Source organism: Haliotis rufescens, unplaced genomic scaffold (genome assembly GCF_023055435.1).
Source record: "Haliotis rufescens isolate VD_foot unplaced genomic scaffold, xgHalRufe1.0.p SCAF_17, whole genome shotgun sequence".
Classification (NCBI taxonomy): Eukaryota; Metazoa; Mollusca; class Gastropoda; order Lepetellida; family Haliotidae; genus Haliotis; species Haliotis rufescens.
The window spans coordinates 455,785-481,147 of NW_025963857.1; the positions used below are offsets into that span (position 1 = coordinate 455,785).

General features: G+C 45.2%; 2 protein-coding genes across 4 annotated transcripts in view; one reads left to right on the plus strand and one right to left on the minus strand.

Annotated features, from left to right (window-relative positions):
• The window catches only part of LOC124112267 (carboxypeptidase B-like), a 46,867-nt gene extending 25,580 nt beyond the window's left edge, over positions 1-21,287 (plus strand). For all 3 annotated transcript variants that reach the window (XM_046472332.2, XM_046472496.2, XM_046472418.2), the window contains exons 2-12: positions 1,766-1,861; positions 6,877-6,946; positions 7,563-7,690; positions 9,938-10,037; positions 11,338-11,442; positions 13,169-13,276; positions 13,753-13,848; positions 15,520-15,619; positions 18,480-18,685; positions 19,738-19,810; positions 20,938-21,287. In XM_046472332.2, coding sequence (XP_046328288.2) covers positions 1,766-1,861; positions 6,877-6,946; positions 7,563-7,690; positions 9,938-10,037; positions 11,338-11,442; positions 13,169-13,276; positions 13,753-13,848; positions 15,520-15,619; positions 18,480-18,685; positions 19,738-19,810; positions 20,938-21,260 — 1,405 coding nt within the window. In that variant the 3' untranslated portion in view covers positions 21,261-21,287. The remainder of the gene's footprint in view (positions 1-1,765; positions 1,862-6,876; positions 6,947-7,562; positions 7,691-9,937; positions 10,038-11,337; positions 11,443-13,168; positions 13,277-13,752; positions 13,849-15,519; positions 15,620-18,479; positions 18,686-19,737; positions 19,811-20,937) is intronic.
• Positions 21,288-23,975: 2,688 nt separating this feature from the next.
• LOC124121578 (FMRFamide receptor-like) lies at positions 23,976-25,037 on the minus strand. Its single transcript, XM_046484632.2, has one exon. It carries the CDS (start codon positions 25,035-25,037, stop codon positions 23,976-23,978), a length of 1,062 nt encoding a protein of 353 aa, XP_046340588.2.
• Positions 25,038-25,363: the final 326 nt, after the last annotated feature.

Genomic DNA, 25,363 nt, shown 5'->3' on the forward strand with positions numbered 1-25,363 from the left:
TGTGTACCAAAACACAGGAAAGTATACATTGTGTGACAGCTTTGTGTAACAAAACACAGAAAAGTATATATGTGTGTAGGCTTTGTGTAACAAAACACAGAAAAGTATACATTGTGTGTAGGCTTTGTGCGACAAAATGTGTAGGCTTTGTGCGAAAAAACACAGGAAAGTATACATTGTGTGAAAGCTTTGTGTATCAAAACACAGGAAAGTATACATTGTGTGTAGGCTTTGTGCGACAAAACACAGGAAAGTATACATTGTGTGAAAGCGTTGTGTATCAAAACACAGGAAAGTATACATTGTGTGTAGGCTTTGTGTACCAAAACACAGGAAAGTATACATTGTGTGAAAGCTTTGTGTATCAAAACACAGGAAAGTATACATTGTGTGTAGGCTTTGTGCGACAAAACACAGGAAAGTATACATTGTGTGAAAGCGTTGTGTATCAAAACACAGGAAAGTATACATTGTGTGTAGGCTTTGTGTAACAAAACACAGAAAAGTATACATTGTGTGTAGGCTTTGTGCGACAAAATGTGTAGACTTTGTGCGACAAAACACAGGAAAGTATACATTGTGTGAAAGCTTTGTGTATCAAAACACAGGAAAGTATACATTGTGTGAAAGCTTTGTGTATCAAAACACAGGAAAGTATACATTGTGTGAAAGCTTTGTGTATCAAAACACAGGAAAGTATACATTGTGTGTAGGCTTTGTGTACCAAAACACAGGAAAGTATACATTGTGTGTAGGCTTTGTGTGACAAAACACAGGAAAGTATACATTGTGTGAAATCTTTTTGTAACAAAACACAGGAAAGTATACATTGTGTGAAAGCTTTGTGTAACGAAACATAGAAACTATACATTGTGTGAAAGCTTTGTGTGACAAAACACAGGAAACTATACTTTGTGTGACAGCTTTGTGTAACGAAACATAGAAACTATACATTGTGTGTAGGCTTTGTGTAATAAAGCACAGGAAACTGTACCATTTGTTTGTTTCATTATGGCGTATTTAGGCCACGTGTAGTCTGTCTTACAGACCCTGATACAAATATATATCAAAAATAGCCCATGCAAGTCTATAATGTTTGGCAAGTCTAGATCACTGCAGTATCAGGAAAAATGAAAATGAAGCGAGTCACTGGGCTCCTTTTTATTATATTTTTTTTTATGTACGATATGTTCAATTCAGAGACTAAATGTTAGTCTAGGCCACGTGCTTCTTTAGGTCTTCCAGACTTTTAGCGTAACTCGATAACTCTCTTTATGAAATTTAATTATCGTAAATCGTAACCACCATTCAGTGCAATATTTTCACAATCCCCCTAATACCTGCTCTTGTCACACGCTGGTATTGAGGACAGGGTTATATGGAGGGGGGTCAGGATGGGGTTTGGGAGAGGGGTTAGATGTGAGAATATTGTAAACTAAATATTTAAAGACGCATTCATAGTCTTCGTGACACACCTTTTACCGCAGTTTAAACATTAATGCCATATCCTAATCCTTTATCATCAAGCTGTTTTACACAGGTTGAGTAGATAATGGGCGATACGGACGCTCCCTGCGGGTAGCTCGGCACTTTACCTCGGGGTGAACCGACCTCCCTGGGGAATCATGGGCAGTCAGGGTGACTCGACCCCCGGAGAACCACGACACTCGGGGTTACCCTACCCCTGGAGAATCAAGAGAGATTTAGGGTGGCCCGACCCCTGGAGGATCAAGGGAGACTAAAGGGTATATCCTGGCTGTTTCAGACTGTGGCCTGGCGTGACGATGCTGTCTGGTGTGTGTGTTATCCTGGTCCTGACCCTCGGGCAGGCGGTGTTGGGGGAGGAGGCGGGTTATCGCAGGTGAGTTACACAGTGCCAGTGCTATACAATCTTTCAGTGACGTTTCAATAGCTGAAGTATCAATGAATACATTTGACGTATGGATTCAACGTTGGTTTTTTTCAAAGAAATAAGAAGAGTGAAGGAGTTGAAATTTATAGATCATTTGTCTTCAGTGTCAGTATTGTTTCTTTGAGAGGCATTTAGAAGTGGGAGTACCAAGTAAGGATAAGATGATGAATCACTTGCTTGATGACGGTGTTAGAATCTACACCGAAACGTCGCTCTTAATTGTAACAAGAAGTTGTTCATCCTTATATCTTATACTTAGTCAGTATTGTTTATCAGTTTTGTTTATCATTATTAGTAGTATTTCTACCTTTTTTGCAAAATAGTTCACCGTTATAAGAAGTTTATTAAAAAATATGTTTGTTTAATGAAGTGTTACTCTGTGTGTTGACGACAGACATTGAAGTAAACAATACAACATGTCGCCGATTTCACAACGTGTACACTTTCTATTGCCCAATATTGAACATTAGATATAAATACGCCGATTGAGGTTACATTTAACCAGAGTCATCTAAACACCTTTGGGGTTAGTATTTCGGAAGTGTTTATAAGCGTAAGCAAAACCAATGATTTCTTCTCATTTTAGCAAGTAAATTACTTTTAAATTACGAAGAATAGGTCCTTATTTAGTAAAATAATATCCGGATATGACAATAATGAATTTCCGTAGTTTGGATTCCTTACAAACACTCCCCGGAATACCAGAATATAAATGAGTTTTATATCTAAACATGTCTAATATCTGAACACGTTTAGATTCTGTACATGTTAAGGTTGATAGGGGTGTCAGAGCTGCGCCTCGTTCTACTGTAGTGTTAAACACAGCCCCAAACACGTTAAAAGTAAACATGGGTAGCCTGTGGTTGTACCTCAACACATTTTACAGTAAATGCAGGTCCTTAAACGGCACACAAAGCCCTCGCGTACATTCAGGTGTGTCTGAAGTAGGTTCAGTATCTCGGCAGTGAGTTGTCCAGATTCATCTTTGATAATGCTGGTATACTTCAATAAGTAACATTTGTTAAACAAACAAGCTAGATTCAAGGCCTTGGGGGTAAACTGTAATGTTTGTGTTGGGTTTTACATTACTTTGAACAGTTAGTGAGTGCCAAAGTAGAGATAATTTATGGATTACAACTTCTATATATGTTGTAAAGGCGACGTCTCCTTGCTTGACAACGGTATAAGGATCTATACCGAAACATCGCCTTTAGAGTAAATACAAGTGTTGTTCTCCATAAATTATCTCCACTTTGTCATCCGTCAACTTCTAAGTAATGCCTATCAAACAATTCAGTTAGTGAGTGAGTGAGTGAGTGAGTGAGTGAGTGTGTTGGGTATAACGACGCTTTGAAGAGTATTCCAGATATATAACGGCGTGTCAGCTTAATGTGAGTGAGTGAGTTGGGTTTAACGCCGCTTTTAACAGTATTCTAGTTATATCGCGGCGTGTCAGCTTAATGTGGGAGGAAAGCCCGAAGTGGTGCAGGTCTCAGACGTTTACACCTTTGGTAAAACCCACGAGCACAGGTATGGTGCTGACAAACCTAGAAACAATATCGGGGGAACCGGGATTCAAACCCCCGAGCATGCACAAGGGACGCAACTCTGCTCTGCGAATTGCAGCGCCTTAGACTGCTGGGACATCCGTGACACCACCATGGAGAATGTTTCAGCCTATCAGAGTACCCATTTCAATGTGGGGGAAAGCCTCCGATCTCCCAAGAACATGTTTCCATTGGTGAAACCCACCAGCATGGCAAACCAATTTGCCACAATTCAAGAATCATAATAAAGGCGAACCAGGTATTGGAACCCACACTCCTAGGATCCTGGTATATCCAAGGGACGCGACTCTACACAGCGAATTGCGACGCCTGTGCCACCCAGCGCTTATACAGACACATGCCATCACTCTGAACCACACCAAGGATGAACTTTGCTGTCCACGCTGTTGCTTTATTATATATGTTATATATATATGTATCCTATCCCATCCTGCGGCCGTGTCTTATAGAATATTGAGGTGAGGTGAAATGGGGTTTAACGCCGCGTCCAAGATTATTGCACTTATATAGCGACGTGCATGTACGTGTGTGTGTTTGTGTGGCTGCTTGTACTAGTCCGGACTGATGCCGATTTATAGTGCTAGCTCACTGAGATACCATGCCGCAGTTTAACATGAATATCCCACTCAGACACAGTATACTGACTCCGAGCCGACCAGTCCTTGTTTTAGCCCCTTAATGCCGAGCGTCAGACAGGGTAACAACAAGTACCATCTTTTAACGTCTTTTGGTATGACGCGGCCGGGGATCGAACCTCGGACCTTCCGCTCTCCGGGCGGACGCTCTACCACTAGACCACGGAGGCAGTCTGTCTTTTAGAGTGAGCAGGGATACTGACAAGCCATTACTTGGAGAAGGGCGATGAGCGAATGCGGACGTGTACAAATAAGGTGTTTAAATGTATGGCAAAGAGCGGAGTCGAGTGTGTTTGGATATACTTATCCTGCAGTCCTTTGATGACATGATATAAAGGTGCATTAGAGTCGTTTCAAAAGATATTCTTCTGTTTTCAACCTAGTTTTAGACACAAAAATGATGGCATTTGGAAGATGAGGCAAATGTACACCAACTAGTATTTTGTTAAATAGTACGAACATACACATTGGGTCCACTGTATGTATTAACGGAGTTCCTTATCAAAAGTCATTCAACCTGATGATCTCACAGTTTGAGATACCTTATCTGCTTTCCCATAAGGTATAGAAAAATCAGTAACATTGATGTAAACCTTTGCAAGTACCTTATAGTATCAATGTATTCCATCTCTGACTCTGTGTGTGTGTGTGTGTGTGTGTGTGTGTGTGTGTGTGTGTGTGTGTGTGTGTGTGTGTGTGTGTGTGTGTGTGTGTGTGTGTGTGTGTGTGTGTGTGTGTGTGCTCAATCCGAGAAACAAGTCCTTGTTTTATCCCCATAATGCAAGGCAGGGTAACAACAAGGGCCATCTTTGAACGTCGTTTTGAATGACGCGGCCGGGAAACGAACCACCAATCTTCTGCTCTCTGAGCGGACGCTCCGACAACAAGGATCATTGTGACGGATAAGTGTCGTTTCGTATACATTAAACTACGGTTATAACGAATTCAAAGGTACCAATAATTTCTGTTCGTTATAACCGTAGTTTGTTATAAGCGTTTCAACGAAAGGATACCGCCAATGGCCAGGACCAAAAACAACAGTTCGTTATATACGTCATTTCGTTGTAAGCGTGTTCGTTATAAACGTAGTTTACTGTATGTGTAAACGTTCCCAGCACAAACGCAGGAACGTGGAGGTTTCCGGACAGATGTGGTTTAACTGAATGCATTGTTCGCATTAATGGGGTTTAAACTGTATGTTATTGATCGCACTAATGAGGCTTCACTGTATGCATTGTTTCAATTAATGAGGTTTAACTGTATGCATTGTTTGCATTAATGAGGTTTAACTGTATGCATTATTCGCATTTATGAGGTTTCACTGTAAGTAATTGTTCGCTTTAATAAGGTTACACTGAATGCATTTTACGCAGTTATGAGGTGTCACTGTAAGTAATTGTTCGCATTAATGAGGTTTTACAGTCTGTATTGTTCGCATTAATGAGGTTTCACTGTATGTGTTGTTCATATTAAGTTTCTTATTAAGCATTTCAGAGAGAGAACAATTGTTATGATCCGTTTGACTGAGCTCATGTTTGACCAAACAGTAAGACTAATGTTACGCCAACTAGACTCGGGGAAATTGTCACCACGAGGCAAATACTGACCTCGGGTCAAGTAGGAAATTACAAGTTTACAAGATACTGCGTAACACCCTGGGTATACAAGTAATCCAGAGTCGGATACCCCCCGGGTCAGATGGGAGATCGTAAACCACGTTACAGCTCCACCCCTTCAGGGACTTCATCTGTGACGCAATAATTGATGTTGTATGTCACTGCGCGGTTGTAAACAAATTAAAGAATAGCCGACGGGATTGGAAGATATTACGGATTATCAGTTCCGAGTGAATTATTGTGTTGAAGTTCCGAGCAATGGAGCAATTAGAACGAATAAGCCAATCAGCGCGCAGTAAGAGTTATAATGTCAGTAAGAATTATTGAAAATAATTTCCGTGTCCTCATAGGTATATCTTTTTTAAAATGACATTTATTGAGTGTTCAGATTATGAAAAATATATAACGTACGAAAACAATTCTGATTCTGAAGCTGCTTCTTTAAACAGGAATTTAATTGAGTTTGTTTTCAGTACCCTGTTACAGGAAGTCCCGCAGCCCGCCCATGGGTCGCCGAGTAGGTCATTTATTATGGGGAAGGGATGGGTGGGGGTACGCAGTGAGATTGGCCTTAGGGCTGTATCATATTTTGCCGACGGACCCCTCCCCTCTCCATTTTATGTGATCCAATCCCACCCCAGCCACCATCCCCTATACCAAATGAGCAGTCCCTAACTAATGTTCAAATTTAAAAACATTTTTTCATGAAAAATAAATAAAATAAAGAAGAATAAGTGGCCAGTCCCTAAGATGGGCTGGGTTGGGCTGGGCTGGGCTGGGTTGGGTTGGGTTGGGTTGGGCTGGGCTGGGCTGGGCTGGGCTGGGCTGGGCTGGGTTGGGTTGGGCTGGGCTGGGCTGGGCTGGGTCGGGCTGGGTTGGGCTGGGCTCGGCTCCGCTCGGCTGGGTTGGGCTGGGCTGGGTTGGGTTGGGCTGGGCTGGGCTGGGCTGGGTTGGGCTGGGCTGGGCTGGGCTGGGTTACTGACAAGGTCCGTTGCGTGTCGCCGTATCCAAAAGTAAACTGGTTCGTCTGTTGACTGGCTCAGCAAGTGTAACGGTTTAAGCCCTAATAGTTCAGGTAGACAGGAGCCCAGTCAAACATCTCCCCCACACATTAACCTGCTAGTGATATACTTCTGCTTCTTCAGCTACAAGTTGGTCAAGGTGGATGCGCCCTCGGAGCTGAAACTTCGGGCAATAGTGAGCGGCCGAGACTGGGTAACTACAACACTTGGTTTCCTTATACAACTCAACCAGTAAGATACACAGTCCGGGTATTCTAGTCGTGCACTACGGAGCCTACTGGTTCAACCGTCAAGCTGACGACTCCGGCTCGATTTCTTATATGTGTACGCTCTGTGGACGCCATTTCTGGTTTTCGTGCTGGAATATTGCTAACAACGGCTTTTTCCTCTACCTACCATTCTTACTTACCAATACCCCGACCAGCGGGTATCGGGTGGCTATATATGTAGAATATGTCTGTTTGTCAGCGGAAAAATATGTCACACTTTCGACCATTAGACATTTTATGACTGTGATAGACTTTACCCTGAACCTCAGCACTCACTCATCCACCACTCCCTCTCCAATCTCCCCCCCCCCCCCCCCCCCCCCCCCCACACACACACACACCACCACCACCACCACCACCACCCGCCACCACCCCACACACCACACACACACCACACACACACACCCGGAAACTGTAAGTTGATGTTCAGAAACGTGGTCGCGTGGTGATAATCCGGTGGCATAAATAAGTAACAGCACGGATTAACAGGGTTTCGCTTTCATCAATTCGTCATGGATGAGATCATCCTTGTTATTCCAGGTGGATGTGTTTTCAAGCGAGGGGGTCAGTCTGACTGCAATGGTGCCGCCCCGACATCTAGCAGAGCTCATCCGGGTCGTCAAGAGTCAGGGAGGGAAGATCACCGTCCTACACGAAGATATGCAAAAGTAAGTGAAACCCCGTTAATCCGGACGGTAATGTTCCCAGTGAATGTCTGGATAAACGAATCAAATACTACGTCTATGCTGTATCTTTAGACGTTCGCAGCAGCAATCATCCACAACACCGGGTGTCCGCATAACGAACCAATGATAATGTGTCCATGTTGTATCTCTGAACGTGACCCGTGAAGATCCGGGGTAGAATAGGTCTTCGGCAACCCCTTGACTTTAAAGGCGACCATGCTTGTCGTAAGAGGTGACGGGATCGGGTGGTCAGGTTGGCTGACTTGGTTGATGCATGTCATCGTATCCCAACTGCATGGATCGATGTTCATGATGTCAATCACTTTATTGTCTGGTCCAGACTCGATTACTAGTATTTATAGACCGCCGTCACATCGCTGGAATAGTGCAGAGTGCTGCGTTAAACAACAAACATTATCATCATCAGCATCATCAGCATCATTTCTAGACGTTCGTAGCATCAATCATCCACAACACCGGGCGTCCGTTTAAACGAGACCGCCTCCGTGGTCTAGTGGTAGAGCGTCCGCCCGGAGAGCGGAAGGCCCGGGGTTCGATCCCCGACCGCGTCATACCAAAAGACGTTAAAAGATGGTACTTGTTGTTACCCTGTCTGGCGCTCGGCATTAAGGGGCTAAAACAAGGACTTGTCGGCTCGGAGTCTGTATACTGTGTCTGAGTGGGGTATTCATGTTAAACTGCGGCATGGTATCTCAGTGAGCTAGCACTATAAATCGGCATCAGTCCGGACTAGTACAAGCAGCCACACACACACACGCGCGCATGCACGTCGCTATATAAGTGCAATAATCTTGGACGCGACGTTAAACCCCTTTTCACCTCACCTCACAGTATAAACGAATCATTGATAGTGTGTCGATGTTGTATCTCTAGATGTTTATGTAATGATAGGCAAATGTATACATTGTTTGGTTTCTGAAAGTCTGTAGTACATATGTCATATGGACAGCCAAAGAATCAGTACGTCACACAAGAACACGTGTAGTGAATATAGCAACTTTGCAAGTTTTAATACTTTAGGGCATACTTAATCACCAAAGCTTGACCAAAATCAAATTTGAAAACCGAAAACGTAAACAGACGCTAAAAACATGATTCGTCACCAAAACGAAACATACGCCACTTGGGTTAAAATAAGTTCCCCGGTCTTTGTTGCGCTGCGCACAGATTTTTAATCGCATAACGGGGCTTTTCTGTCTGCTCATCCGTTTGACTGCCGTGTCCACTTTGCCAATAATTAGTAACAACTTCATCCAAGACATTCCCTCACTGACTGCCCAAGGGCGACATGAGATTTACCTAAACAGGATGTTAGTCATAAAAAGCTGGTTCCAGAAATTAATTGTCCCATTAATTATTCACGATGTCAAGATCAAGGTCGCTTCTCACACTCGTCAGTGTATGCCATGTTCTGTAGAGTAAACAACGTCACGTGGTCATCATTTCAGAAAAATAATCGGACAAAATCAACAATGCGAGTGAAATGGAACCAAGGCAGCTACTAGATTATTTATTTAGTTTGTTTGTTGTTTAACGCCGCACTCATCAATATTCCAGCTATATGACGGCGGTCTGTAAATAATCGAGTCTGGACCAGACAATCCAGTGATTGACATGCATCAACCAAGTCAGCGAGCCTGACCACCCGATCCCGTTAGTCGCCTTTTACGACAAGCAGAGTCACCTTTTACGGCAAGCATGGGTTGCTGAAGACCTATTCTACCCCGGAATCTTCACGGGTCCTAGATTATTTAGTAGATAGACGAATTGTCCCTTGCTCATGTATATTGGGCAATTGGTATTCGCAACAATATCGCATCAATTCTTCACTGTACTTGCCCTTTGAGGCATGTGTGCCATATTGCTTTAGTAATCTTACAAGTTGTAACAGTGTTCTGCTCGGTTGCATTGTTACAATATGTTACACTTTGTTTACAGAGTAACATTGTTAAACGTGTCTACACTGTTCTGCTGTTTTGAAGTGTTGCTCTATGCTAAACCGTGCTATAGAGCTGCATTGTTACACGTGGTGAACGTGTTCTGTTGTGTTGTCATGTTACAGTATGCTACACCGTGTTACAGGGTAGCAATGTCACAAATGACTACAGTGTTCTACATTGTTACAACATGTTACAGAGTAGCGTTGTTACAGGTGTCTACAATGTTCTGCTGAGTTACAGTGTTACAGCATGTTACACTATGTTACAGAGTAGCCGATGAGGAGTACCGAGAGAGGATGAGGCACAGACGGAGACGGGCCGTCACTACTAAAGAACAGGATCTCCTCACGTACCTCGACCTGGACAAGGTAGCACATGCTAGGAAGTGTACCACGTGTTGCTTATCGCATCACACAAAACGCGAATCACAAAACTTGTGTCACAGTCAGTCACACCATGAGCATCTCAGAGCCTGCATCACAACATGACCCATAGATCAAATGTCGTATATAACAGAATTTATCATACCTCAATGCCAGAATGGTGAGATCTGATTTGTCCACGTTATCTTGATTAAGTACTGTGTAACCCGCCTTGGAGGTAATAAACGTCTCAACAGGGAAATAAATCTCTTATACCCCGCCACGAGCAATGCTGGATATCTGAGAGGCAGAATAAATCCCTTATACCCCGCTTCAAAGCAAAAAGCCGCACGCTTTTTCCCCGAGTCAATGGAAGTCACGTGACATAGCACAAGTTAACATCAGCTCAATTGAACAGCTGTTTTCTATCAATTTTGAATTTTTGTTGATTCTTTTACAATGTCACATTAAAACATGTCGGTAAGGTGAATTCGTTGTAGCAGGATCATTCGGGTTACACGGGTTTTTGTGCGTCCTTCGTTAGGTTTTGTACCACTCGCCTCCGGCTCTTGGTGTAGAACCTAACCCGCTCTTGGTATAGAACCTAACACGGGACGCCTAAAATCCCGTGTACCCCCCGTGTACCCCCCGTGTAACCCCCGTGTAACCCCGTGTAACCCCGTGACCCTGCTACAAGAGTTAGGGTAACCCGCCTTGGAGGTGAATAATTTTCTCAGTTGGGGAATGAATTTCTTATACATGAGTGAGTGAGTGCGCTCACGTTTTGCGAGCGTCCGGCTCAAGGTAGAAAACCTAACGCGGGTCGCATAAAACCCCATGTACCCCTTGTGACCCTGGTACAACCTGTAGTGTACCATGACGTGAACATCACAGAGCATGTATCCGAGAAACTTTATCACAGAACATGTTATCATTTTGAAACAAAGTCAGTCTCACCACAACGCTATCCAACTTCCCCCACTATTTGTTGCGAATAATCCATTTAAGACGAGGAGCGATGGCGTGTCCTCGTGGTTAAAGTGTTCGCTCGTCACGACGAAGACCAGGGATCGAAACCTCAAATAGGTGCAATGTGTGTAACCCATATCTTGTGTCCCCCGCTGTGATAAAGCTGAAATATTGCTGACAGCGGCTCACTCACTCACTCACTCACTCACTCACTCGCTCACTCACTCACTCACTCACTCACTCACTCACTCACGCACTCACTCACTCACTCACTCACTCTGAAAACGAACACGGCGAAAACCTGCTGTCTCATGTATGAATTAATTTACCATTTCAGCAATATGCCTTCCAAGACAAAATATTATCTGGGTCAAGCAATGCCCATATGGTCAAGGAACGGATAGGGCGATCGTCAGAGGACAGAGACATCAATTTGATCAGGGTACGTCTCCTGTCTTCTTGAACAGGTCTGGGTCGGCGGGGTGGCCTAGTGGTTAAAGTGTTCGCTCGTCACGCCGAAGACCCGGGTTCGATTCCCCATATGGGTACAATCTGAAGCCCATTTGTTTTGTGTTCCCGCCGTAATATTGCTGGAACATTGCTAAAAGCGGAGTAAAACAGTATTCACTAACTCACTCACTTGAAGAGGTCTCGGACTCTTCCTCGACACCAAACTGACTGTCTAATATACAGTCAACCCCGTTTGTTCGGTCCGTTCCGTTCCCTGATGATTAAAACATACTGGAATAACGATTTTTTAGCAACACCACTGTAAAATGCATATGACGGTCCTCAATAGTAATTGTCCGGATACCGGGATCCAGATTAACCAAGTCCGGTTTTTAACGAGGTTCACGTGTTTGCTGTAAGTACGGAGACGTATCAACTATTTACATATAGCAACCCCGTTGTTATAGGGTGGAGGTGGGAAGGGGGTGGGGTGTGCACAGAGACACGGTGTTAGCTAGGGGTCACCCACTGATTCCAGTATTAGTCGACCCGTGAAGACCCGGGGTGGAATAGGTCTTCAGCAACCCATGCTTGCCGTAACTGGCGACTATGCTTGTCGTAAGAGGCGACTAACGGGATCGGGTGTTCAGGCTCGCTGCCTTGATCGTATCCCAATGGGGTAGATGGATGCTCATGATGTCAATCACTGGACTGTCTGGTCCAGACTCAATTATTTATCTCCCCGACGTCATATAGCTGGAATATTGCTTAGTGCAAACAACAAACAAACAAACAAACAAACAGTATCAGTCAGCATCTGCATGAAGTATTATGATCACAGAGGATTATCGAGCGCTTCCAGCTTAAACTCGAAAACAGCGTTATTTTTAGAGGGTGAGTCTACATGAAGCAATGTCCAAGAGTTAAGTATAGTGTCGAGTGTTGCCCCCGTCGTGTTGTTGGTGTGACAACACCCTAGCTGTTGTCATGTGTTTCCTCCCACATCAGCTGATACCCCTGAAACAACTGAAATGTTGTTCAAAGCGGCGATAAAACTCACCTCACTTACTCCTCCATCCAAATAATAACTTCCACAGCAGACGAGCATTTTACGAGCGCTTCCTTGTCACATTGCGCTGACTGAAATACTGGTGAAACGCTGTAATAATGAGTGAGTGAGTTGTGTTTAACGCCGCTTTTAACAGTATTCCAGTTATATCGCGGCGTGTCAGCTTAATTTCGGAGGAAAGCCCGAAGTGATGCAGGTCTCAGACGTTTATCACTACGGTGAAACCCACGGGCACAGGTATGGTGCTGACAAACCTAGAAACATAATCGAGGCGAACCGGGATTCGAACCAATCATAGGTTTCTGGCGTGTCCATGGGACGCAACTCTGCACAGCGAATCGCGGCGCCTTAGACGACTGGGCAACCCGTGCCCCCAAACACTGTAAAAGGCTACAGTAGTGGTGCTGACACTCAGAGAATCATATTCGACGTTAATCTGGGATTCGAACCGAGACCCTCAAGGGTCTCCACGGTGAACAGTGCGGGTTGCGGTGGCTGAAACAACGAGGCCAACCGGGTTCAGTCTCCACACGGAATCTTGTAGGTTTCTCTGTCTCGGATTCTGCGTGGTGACACCACTAGTGATCATTAGATTGGTGTAATTGTTTGGTTTACCATGTACGATTGTTATATTTTCTTTCTCTATTAGATTTCGGCGGATGCATCTGGACAAAAGAAAAGAACTATTTTCATTGACGCTGGTATTCATGCGCGGGAATGGATAGCACCGGCAACAGCGAACTACATCCTCTACCAGGTACCTCTCGGCAATTGTCAACTCGTTGCGTAATGGTTCACATATGTTTCCCCGTGTATTATATATATTTCAGATGCTATTTAAAGCACACCGGGACATGCGGAATTATACAGTATGACTGAACACATGTAACTGTGTCTTGGGTATATTTTTAATGCAAGACATATGCAAAATCAACAATTATTTCTGAGGGATTCTTTGACGAAGAACTTGAAATCATACGCGCATTCTGATTGGTTTGTCGTATTTTCGCACATAACATTCATCGATAGGGGGACGAGTCTCCTTGTAGGTTACGAAAAGGGACGAGTGGTGACGAATGCTTCAAGGCTCTTAAAACCAGCAACCATTGTATTCCACAACAGAACAAAAGACGATCAAACTGTGACCTCTCCCGACCTCTCCCGACCTCTCGCCTAAAGCTGCGTATACAGAATAATAAACAACATTAAACATGTAACATTGCTGTCTTCCAGCTGGCCTACAACGCCTCCTCTGCAGGTCTACTGAGGGACTTCAACTGGGAGATTGTCCCAGTGCTCAACCCGGACGGGTATCGGTATTCACACGTGGTGAGTTGACCACGCCCTCTATGATAGGGTCACACATGATGAGTTGACCCCGCCCTCTATGATAGGGTCACACACGGTGAGTTGACCACGCCCTCTATGATAGGGTCACACACGGTGAGTTGACCACGCCCTCTATGATAGGGTCACACACGGTGAGTTGACCACGCCCTCTATGATAGGGTCACACACGGTGAGTTGACCACGCCCTCTATGATAGGGTCACACGTGGTGAGTTGACCACGCCCTCTATGATAAGGTCACACACGGTGAGTTGATCACGCCCTCTATGAAAGGGTCACACGTGGTGAGTTGACCACGCCCTCTATGATAGGGTCACACACGGTGAGTTGACCACGCCCTCTATGATAAGGTCACACACGGTGAGTTGATCACGCCCTCTATGATAGGGTCACACGTAGTGAGTTGACCACGCCCTCTATGATAGGGTCACACATGATGAGTTGACCACGCCCTCTATGATAGGGTCACACGTGGTGAGTTGACCACGCCCTCTATGATAGGGTCACACGTGGTGAGTTGACCACGCCCTCTATGATAGGGTCACACGGTGAATTGACCACGCCCTCTATGATGGGGTCACACACGGTGAATTCACCGCACCCTTTATGATGGGGTCACACACGGTGAGTTGACCACGCCCTCTATGATAGGGCCACACACTGTGAATTGACCACGCCCTTTATGATAGGGTCTCACACGGTGGGTTAACCACGCCTTCTATGATAGGGTCACACACGGTGAATTCACCGCACCCTTTATGATGGGGTCACACACGGTGAGTTGACCACGCCCTCTATGATAGGGCCACACACGGTGAATTGACCACGCCCTTTATGATAGGGCCACACACTGTGAATTGACCACGCCCTTTATGATAGGGTCACACACGGTGGGTTAACCACGCCTTCTATGATAGGGTCACACACGGTGAGTTGACTACGCCCTCGATGATAGGGTCACTCACAGTGAGTTGACCACGCCCTCTATGATGGGGTAACACACGCTGAGTTGACCACGCCCTCTGTAATAGGGTCACGGTGAATTGATCACGCCCTCTGTAGTAGGGTCATGATGAGTTGACCACGTGATAGGGTCACACACGGTGAGTTGACCACGCCCTCTGTGATAGGGTCACCCACGGTGGGTTGACCACGCCCTCTATGATAGGGCCACACACGGGGAGTTAAATACGCCCTCTGTTGTTATGTCTGACCTGGGGTGGTTATACCAATACCGGTCACCCACACTGCACATTTAGATACTGTCAATCAAATGTCAGAGCTCTTGCTGATTTTGAGCAAAAAAATAATTTGTCAGAGCATTTAAGATCATCTGTGGAGATTCCAGGTTAGAATAGGTCCTCAGCTGGTCGGAAGCCACTAACTGGTGGTGGGGCTCGGTCACCTGGTTGTTTGCGTGTCATCGTTCCCCGACGGCATAGCTCGTTGCTTATAATATCAATCACTGGATTGTCTAGTCCAGATCCAATTATTTACAGGCCCCGTCATACAGCTGGAATATTGCTTAGTGCGGCGTGAAACAACAAACGAACAAACAAAACACATTTTGAGATATTGGCGAACTGTTGACCCAGTAAAGAGCCGGCGAGACTGTATAAAGAATGCACTGTTTCCTGATTCTTTGTCGCAGAGTTCCCGATACTGGAGGAAAAACCGCCAAGGAAACACAGGCAGCCAATGTATCGGCACTGACCTCAACAGAAACTTCGGCTACCCACAACATATGCCCAGTGAGTTCACGTATATTTTCATTCGCTAAAATACCACGTATTCCGACAGTGATCGTCAGCTTGAAGTTCAGGTCAAGACGTAAGAAGTGCCAAGTATGAAACTGTGTATGTGTGTTTAATTTTTTGCACTAAATATTGCACTTATACAATTATACAAACAAAATGGTGTTTGGATGACTTGAACCTACTAGGGCTGCCAATTTGCCCGAGCTCAGTGTCACTTTAAGGTTGAATTCATCTTGAGTGAGTGAGTATTGTTTTACGCCGCTTAGCAATATTCCAGTAATATCACGGCGTTGACACCCGAACTATGCTTCACTCATTGTATCCAAGTCGGGAATCGAACCCGGGTCTCAATTCATGGTGGGGTTCAGACCGATGGTACATATAGGGTTCAGATCCATTGGATAGGGTTCAGAGCCGTGCTGTTCTTCTGTTCATCGTCACGAGATGGCTGAAATATTGCCGATGTGACGTTAAATTTCACGCACTCTCTTCAGAAATCTTCAGTTCATAGAAGGGTTTAGACACAAAGTATGGTTAAGATCCATGGTACAAAAAGGGCACAGACGAATTCCAGAATCTGGAATCTGCGACATGCTTCCTATTTAGAGTTGGTCTTATTGTGTAGCATGCTTCTTATTTAGAGTTGGTCCTTTTGTGTAGCATGCTTCCTGTTTAGAGTTGGTTGTATTGTGTAGCATGCTTCCTATTTAGAGTTGGTCTTATGGTGTGACATGCTTCCTATTTAGAGTTGGTCTTATTGTGTAGCATGCTTCCTGTTTAGAGTTGGTCTTATTGTGTGGCTTGCTTCCTATTTAGTGTTGGTTTTATTGTGTAGAATGGTTCCTATTTAGAGTTGGTCTTATTGTGTGGCATGCTTCCTATTTAGAGTTGGTCTTATTGTGTGGCATGCTTCCTTTTTAGAGTTGGTCTTATTGTGTGGCATGCTTCCTATTTAGTGTTGGTCTTATTGTGTGGCATGCTTCCTATTTAGTGTTGGTTTTATTGTGTAGAATGCTTCCTTTTTAGAGTTGGTCTTATTGTGTGGCATGCTTCCTATTTAGAGTTGGTCTTATTGTGTAGCATGCTTCCTATTTAGTGTTGGTCTTATTGTGTGGCATGCTTCCTATATAGAGTTGGTCTTATGGTGGAATGCTTCCTATTCAGAGTTTGTCGTATTGTGTGGCCTGCTTCTTATTTGTTGTTGGTCTTATTGGGTAGCATGCTTCCTAATTAGTGTTGGTCTTATGGTAGAATGCTTCCTATTTAGAGTTGGGCTTATTGTCGCTTCTCATGTAATAAATAATGAACAAGTTAAATTGTGTGGACACATCCCTCCAAAACCTCAAAACTTCAACTGAGGAATATGTATATTAATAAGTGCCAAAGAAAGACCGAGCCACACTCCGGTAAAGTTGTGACTTTGCCTTGCACCAGTGCCTCAATGTTGCATATCACGTGGTCGGACTGATCTCTGCCTGGTACACAGACGGAGTATGAAAGTGCAGTGTAATTTCTACATTGCTTTGCACAATTAGACGACCCCGTGAAGATCTGGGTAAGAATCGGTCTTCAGCTTGTCGTAAGAGGCCACCCTGGGATCGGGTGGTCAGACACGCTGACTTGGTTAATGTAATCGTATCCCATCTATGCTCATGATGTGCACCACTGGATTGTCTGAGCTCGATTCGATTATTTACGGACATATATCTGGAATATCACTGAATGCTGCGTTAAACAAACAAACAAACAAACACACACACACACATAAAGATGGCCTACACACACACACACACACACACACACACACACACACACACACACACACACACACACACACACACACACACACACACACAAAGATGGCCTACTTCATCATAGTTTCAAACCGTTTTATTCCCAAGGACATTGACTTATTGTTATCTTAGATATTCTTAACCTATTTTTTAATGCAGGTAATGATAGAATGTCCTATCACATGTTCATAAAGTCATGGAAATGTATTCATGCTATTTGTCTCTTGCAAAATCACTGCTACATTCGCGATAGTCAGGGGTATGAGAATATGTGTTTACACGTCGAAGTGACAGTGCCATTAACTACCCACGTCTCAGCGTCTCTGCACGTGGAACTGTAAAACTATTGTAAACAAAGGACACAAACGCGAACGGAAATATGTTTTTTGGCTCTGCATACATCAAACTTCAACATGTCATGGCATATGTTTATCAATTATTTTTCTCTCGTCAAAAGACGATGCTGTCATATTAAAACTGGCTTTATATGTCAAAAATGCAATTTCCTTTAAAACGTAACATTTATCCGAATATGTGAAACTCTGTACTTCTATGTATCAACTATGTATCAACTACTAGTATGTATCAACTATATAGATGTGGGGCGGAGGCCTTAATGCTGGTTGGTTGGTTGGTTGGTTGGTTGGTTGGTTTGTTGTTTAACGCCGCACTCAACAATATTCCAGCTATATGACGGTGGTCTGTAAATAATCGAGTCTGAACCAGACAATCCAGTGATTAACATCATGAGCATCGATCCACGCAATTTGGATCGATGACTTGTATCAACCAAGTCAGCGAGCCTGACCATCCGATCCCGTTAGTCGCCTTTTACGGCAAGTATATATCATGACTTGACTTTTCCAAAATGAAGAAGACTAAGATCGGATTGCAATATTGAATAGACTGTTTCTCTGTGACCGTGACGGGCCGTCAGAGGTTGAGCGCAAGGAACTGTGGGTAGGAGAGAGAACGAGCCCTACAGTCAGCACCCCCTGATTCCCATCAAAAGGACGTCATGCCGAACATGACCTCTACAGTATATGACCTTTATGTTGTAGGCGCTGGCGGCAGCTCCAACCCCTGCAGCGACATCTACTCCGGTCCCAGCAAGTTAAGTGCACCCGAGTCTAGAGCCCTGAAGAACTACCTGGACTCCCACAACGACACCATCGTGGCCTACCTCAGCCTCCACTCCTTCGGCCGCTACATCCTCTACCCGTGGGGATACAGCCTCACCGCAACCCCATCTGATGCGGCCGAGCTGGTAGGTGGGGTCCATATGTAACGGGCAGTGTTGAGAGCTCTGTCTCCCCATCTGATGCGGCCGAGCTGGTAGGTGGGGTCCATATGTAACGGGCAGTGTTAAGAGCTCTGTCTCCCCATCTGATGTGGACCGCATCCGTGGTCTAGTGGTGGAGCGTCCGCCCGGAGAGCGAAAGGTCCGGGGTTCGATCCCCGGGCGCCTCATACCAAAAGAAGTTAAAAGATGTAACGTGTTACCCTGCCTGGCGCTCGACATTAAGGGGCTAAAACAAGGACTATCTGACTCGGAGTCAGTAAACTGTGTCTGAGTGGGGTATTCATGTTAACCTGCGGCATGGTATTACAGTTGGCTAGCACTATAAATCGGCATCAGTCCGGACTAGTACAAGCAGAGAGAAACATACACACGTGCATGCACGTCGCTATATAAGTGCAATCATCTTGGACGCGACGTTAAACCCGACTTCTCCTCACCTCATCATCTGATGCAGCAGAGGTGGTGGGTGTGGTCCATGTGTAACAGACTGTGTTGGTGGCTGTGAGAGCACGATGCGTGGACGTGGATACACTGAGTGAGGCGGTTACCGATGCCGTGCGTCGTGCCTGTGTCGTGCAGCCAGTCATGCAGTACCGGCTTTCCTCCAAAGATATCACCGTGTTTATCATTAATTTTGAATTGTGTTACCACACAGGACTAGGATGTCTCCGTATCCTCAACGTGCCAATCTAGTCGTAAAAATCGACTGATCAATGATCGTTTTTTCATGATGTATAATCTGGATGATTTTAGTTTTGTTTGTTTGTTGTCTTTTGTTCTTTAACGCCACACTCAGCAATATTCCAGCTGGATGACGTCGGTCTGTAAATAATCGAGTATTTTACGGCGGCATGAGAGGGTTGCTGTGTGATTGTTCCAGTGTCTGGATTGTGAGAGGTGGGCTAATGCCAATATATTCCCTGCCGAGGCTCCATTGCTCTAAAGGCTTTGAATTGTGCTGACTGTGACGTGAAATGACACTCACTCACTCACTCACTCTCTCACCATGTTTTCAGGAGCGAGTGGCCCAGGTCGCCAACAAAGCCATGAGCGATGACTATATCACCGGAAGTTCCTCAAAAGCGCTCTGTGAGTAGCAAATATCTTTCGCCTCAGATCCCATCACTGACCCATGCATGGTGTACAGACAGGAAGCAATGAAATACCTGTGTAGATTGCCCCGGCCGTGACTTTCTCTTGTGATTTTAAAGTCAAGGAATTAGAGGGGTTGGTGGAATTAGGGATACCCTAGTGGTTAAATCTTTCGGACTCTGAAGGGTCCAGGTTGGCTTCCCCACATAGGTACGATGTAGGAAACCTATTTCTGGTGTCCCCCGCTGTGATATTGCTGGAATACTGCGGCTTAAAACTCAACTCACTCACTTAAGGAATGTTTAATGGACATCGTTACGTAACATTGAAATCTACAATATCTTACTTACATGTGTGTACGAGGGCGGAAACTAAAAGTACAAATTTCAGTGCTATAACATACAAAAACTAAATTAGTGGCAGATAATGAGATGGACTCTTAATTACAAAGCGATTTTTTGGGAATTCGGGAGCTTTCGATCTTGTAACGATAAATATTGAGAGCTGGTTGCCACTCCTCCCGTGGCCCATGGCATCGACAGCATTTTCAGACTGAAATAAAAAAATAACACCGATAAGAACCCATCCTTGATTGACAAGTGTATTATATCTCCATTCTACTGTGATACCTACACTGGAGACATTCGCCACCATAATTTCATTTCGGCAGTGACGTCACCACCTCCATACGACCATCTCGAACTCAGCAGAGAATGTGTCTCGCTCATGAGAGTAATATCATTGGAGGGCTGTTAGTGTGGTGCCATACGAATCGGGCTATGGTAGCGAATGGATCTATCTTGTCCTTTGTGAATGCGGGAATTTATCAAAATAAAGTGGAGATAGAGCCTGCCTCCCAGACCTTAGAGAATTCTTTTTTTTTTAAATGAGTCAACTCAACTTTAGAATGATTTGATAAGTCTAGATTGCCTAAGCTTCAGGTAAGGGTTGTTCTGGGCTCCTGTTGGATTTTATTCGTTTTATTTTGTAGATATATATAAATATATTTAAATACGAGAACTTTCTCGGTAACTTTCTGGGTGCAAATGTCAGTCCAGTGAAAATACGCACACTGGTTAAAGGAGGAGGAGGATGACATGGCCAATAATTATGTCTCCTTCCAGACGTGGCGGCCGGGGGGTCTGACGACTACGCCAAGGGCGGGGCTAAGATCGACTACAGCTACACCATAGAGCTCCCCCCCGGGATGAGTAGCCGCTACAACTTTGCCCCTCCCACCTCCTCCATCCCCGGATATACCAGCGAGGCATGGAACGGCGTCCAGGCTCTAGCCAGGGAACTGGCAAAAGTAACCGCGATCGCCGCTCCAACAACGACCAAGATCACTACGACTACCACGACGACACAGAAACCTATCCCGGTCCAGTCTCCCTACTACTGGTTATACCAGTGGCTGAAAGACCAGGGTGTTATTTTGGGGAAATAAAAAGTCGGTTTCCAGGTGGCAGTGCCAGAGGTCGTTCTGTCGTTTATTGAACTTGAATTGGAAGTATTTCACCAGATAAGCATCTGGTGCCACATATCGGCTGCATTACCTGTATAGAAGTCTCTGGTTGCTAGGCAACGTGAGGTGAAATGGGGATTCAAGCGACGTGTGTTCCCTTGTATTTGTGTGCGCGCGTGTGTTTGTCTGTTTGTCTGTTTGTTCGTGTGTGTGGTGTTTGTGTATGTATGTGTGGTGTTTGTGTGTCGTGTGGGTCTGTGCGGTGTGTGCGTGTGCGTGTGCGTGTGTTGTGTTGTGTGTGTCGTGTGCTTGTACCAGCTAATGCCGGTTTTATAGGGCTAATCCACTGGGATACCATGTCGCAGCTTAAAATGGATACCCTACTTAGACCAACCTGTCCTTTTTTATCCCTGTAAACAACAACCTTTCCGTTCTCAGGGCAGCTTCTATCCACTTCACCTCGGAGAAGGTCCTGTCTGCTAGGGAAGAGTGAGTGAGTGAGTTTTCCTTCATGTGGAAGTGAGCAACATTGAGGCTGTTACATTGAGGTCTGTATATTATCGTGTCTGGGTCAGGCCAACCAGTGCTTGATATGGAATCCTAGGAGGGACATTGTCGCGTTGTCGCCACTACAAAAACAAACAAAAAATGTCACAATTAACCAAAGCGTGACAATGCGACAACGCGACATTTTGGCCATTTGTCGCATTGTCGCGCTTTGGTTAATTTTGACACTTTTTGCTTGTTTTTGTAAGGGCGACGACTCGACGCGACAATGTCTCTTCTTGGATTCGATAGACAACAGGAACAACCATCCACGCTGTCCATGAGGTACGATGGACGAAACACAAGAAACCAAGTTATGCATCGGGAAATGGGGACCAATCCTGCCCCGGAATCTCCTAGGGCACCAAGCAAGATTTATAACAACACTATTCATCACGTTATACACATGTACTTCCGGGATGTCGGGGCACGGGTGGCCCAGTCGTCTAAGGCGCCGCGATTCGCTCCCTTAGTCACGTCAAAAATCCTATGGTCGTGGGTTCGCCCCGATTATGTTTCTAGGTTTGTCAGCACCATACTCGTGCTCGTTGGTTCAACGAAGTGGTAAACGTCTGAGACCTGCATCACTTCGGGCTTTCCTCCACATTAAACTGGCACGCCGTGATATAACTGGAATACTGTTAAAAGCGGCGTTAAACCCAATTCACAATTTACGGGATGTATTAAGTGTGTCTTTGCAGCTAGGTTGCTTAAAGAATAGTCGTAGAATTAAAATAGAAACCAATGATTTCAAGATACCTTCTGAATCAGATTGGTCACACTTTCACGCCGCTTTCAACAGTATTTCAGTTACATCACGGCGTGTCAGCTTCATGTGGGAGGAAAGTTTGAAGTGTTGCAGGTCTTAGACGTTTTACCGCTTTGTCGATTCCCACGTGGACGAATATGGCGCTGACAAACCGTAACATATTCAGGGCGAATCTGGGATTCGAACCCACTATCAAAGGTTTCCGGCAGCCTAAGGGACGCAACTCAGTACAGCGAATAATTATGCCTTATGATAGACGACTCGGCACCCGTGTCCTTATGAAAGACACGTCACATTAACCAGTATTATGGCCCATCTAGGGAGTGTCGTTTCTGATATGAATGAACTGACACGTTCCTGTTAGTGTTTAATCCACGGATTACATGTAAGTGTACGAAAAACACTACTTCTGAGTCTCTATATAACTGCACGTCCTCGCCACTCGCTCCTGTCTCAACACTGGGCATTCAAGTCAGTTTGTCAGGGTTCACACATCTGACAATGTCAATGTAAAGTATTTCTCTTTCAAATGACCTCCTCACAGGTTCCAAGTGTAGGTTTGGACAATATATAAAGGTAACACTTTCCACATAAATACAGTGACAAGAACACCCTAGTTTTTCAAATGTTTGTTTGTTTGCTTATTGTTTAACGCCGCACTCAGCAATATTACAATATATGACTGCAGTATGTCTATAACCGACTCTAGGTCAGACAATCCAGTGATTGATATCATGAGCATGTGTTCTCTCACCAGGCAGTTTCACACGTGACTTGATAGGGTCCCCTTAACCAAGTAGCCCCGCAGAGCAATAACTACTTACTGGTTGGTGGTCGGGAGGGGGCACAGTCTGGGGGGACACGGGAAAACGTTCAGGTGGCATGTTTGTTTGTTAGTTTGTTTGTTTTGTTTGTAGTTTCAAGCCGCACTCAGCAATATCCCAGCTATATGACGGCGGTCCAGACAATCCAGGGATTGACATCATGATCATCAATCCACGCAATTGGGATGCGATGACATCCATCAACCAAGTCAGCGAGACTAACCACCCGATCCCGTTAGTCGCCTCTTACGACAAGCATAGTTGCCTTTTGTGGCAAGAATGGGTTGCTGAAGACCTATTCTAACTCGGATCTTCACGGGTCGTGTTTTTCATTTGGCTATAGTTAATCTGTCATGTCTTGTCATCGGGTGTTCCTTAACATCTTTTGAGTAGGATACATCAAGTCACGACACTGTATTTGTGAGGAAAGTGTCACAACTTACTGAGTATTATTTTAGTAGTATTCCTTCTCACAGTCCGTGTGATAAAGTGTCCATATCAACTTTCTATGGTAACACCACCAATTCAGCTAAACCTCCGTATCCTGTACTGCACATGTCACCGCAACTCAGAGATGGTATAACGAGTATTAGAACACGGAATTCCTTTCATTTGTAAAAGAGTAAGTCGGTTCTGATTAACTGGGCTACTTCTCCTCCTACAAAGACAGGGGCAGAAGAGCTTGTAGAACACGTTCCTGAACCTTCGTCCCAGCAGACAATAGAAAATAAAGTCCGTAGCCGAATTAACGCACAGCATCGTGTCACTGACAGCAAACAAGTACACTTTGTGGGGGTTCGAAAATAGGTCCAGGTCAGCCAGCAGCAGGATGTGGTATGTCAGCGGAATCACGCAGCAGACGAAGAAGCAGGTCGTGATCCCAAGGACAACGATAGTCAGGCCATCTTCTTTATCAGTTGGCGAGGTGGACGCGGTATGGCGGGGACTGATTGTTTTGGTGACCCTGGCGCTGATACGTAGATGGACGATGAGGTTGATGTTGAGCACGATGATGATGGTGTAGGGAAGGATGTAGAACATCGCCATCGTCAGGTACACCTCGTACACTCGTGTATAGAGGAACGCTTGCGATGCGTCGGTCTGAGTCAGGGTGCCGTTCTCCACCCAGTCTGCTGATGACAGTTGGTGGAAGACGACACACCGGGGGATGTTGAACCCTAGGGAGAAGACGAAGACGCCGATTGCCACCCTTCTTGCGTTGTTCGTCGTCCAGATGGACCTCGCTCTCAGGGGCGTCACAACGACGACGAACCGCTCCACCGTGACTGCGACAGTGGAGTAGACGGACCCCATTTGCGCGATGTATCGGAACGGGTAGAAGACCGTCACGGTGACGAACAGATGGTCCTCCTCGTATTCCGGCAGCCCGGCGATGATGACGACAGCGCCGGTGAAGAGGAACACGGTGTCGTACACGACGAGGGATATAAGGAGGATGGATGTCGCCGACCAGATTGACTTGTGAGTGAGAACCCGAATTGACACGATGTTGGCGGCGATGCCGAAGCATGCGAGGGCAATCCTGACGACGCCGAGAATGAAGAATGGAAGCAGGGAGTAGGACAGCATTTCGTCGTCCACGTTGTCAACAGACGCCATTGCTCCGCGAGCAGTTCTCCCTCAGTCCTGAACTGGTATTTGTCCTATGGCACGTTAACGCAGCACGCTGTTAGTTAATGAGGTTCGCGTGACCAACTGCTCCACTGTCTCTGTATACGTCTAATACAGCATCGTTGAGGGTAATTACTGCAGCTATTCCTCACAAAGGGAGTCTCCTCTTAGATAATGATGAACATTCGTTGACTGCACATCTCACACACGGCACAGTTACTTTCCAGCCAACTTGCCATTCAATTCACTCCTTGACCAATGGACACAAGGAATCTGCAAAAAAAAGCAATACCCAATAAAAACATTCGTCGCCA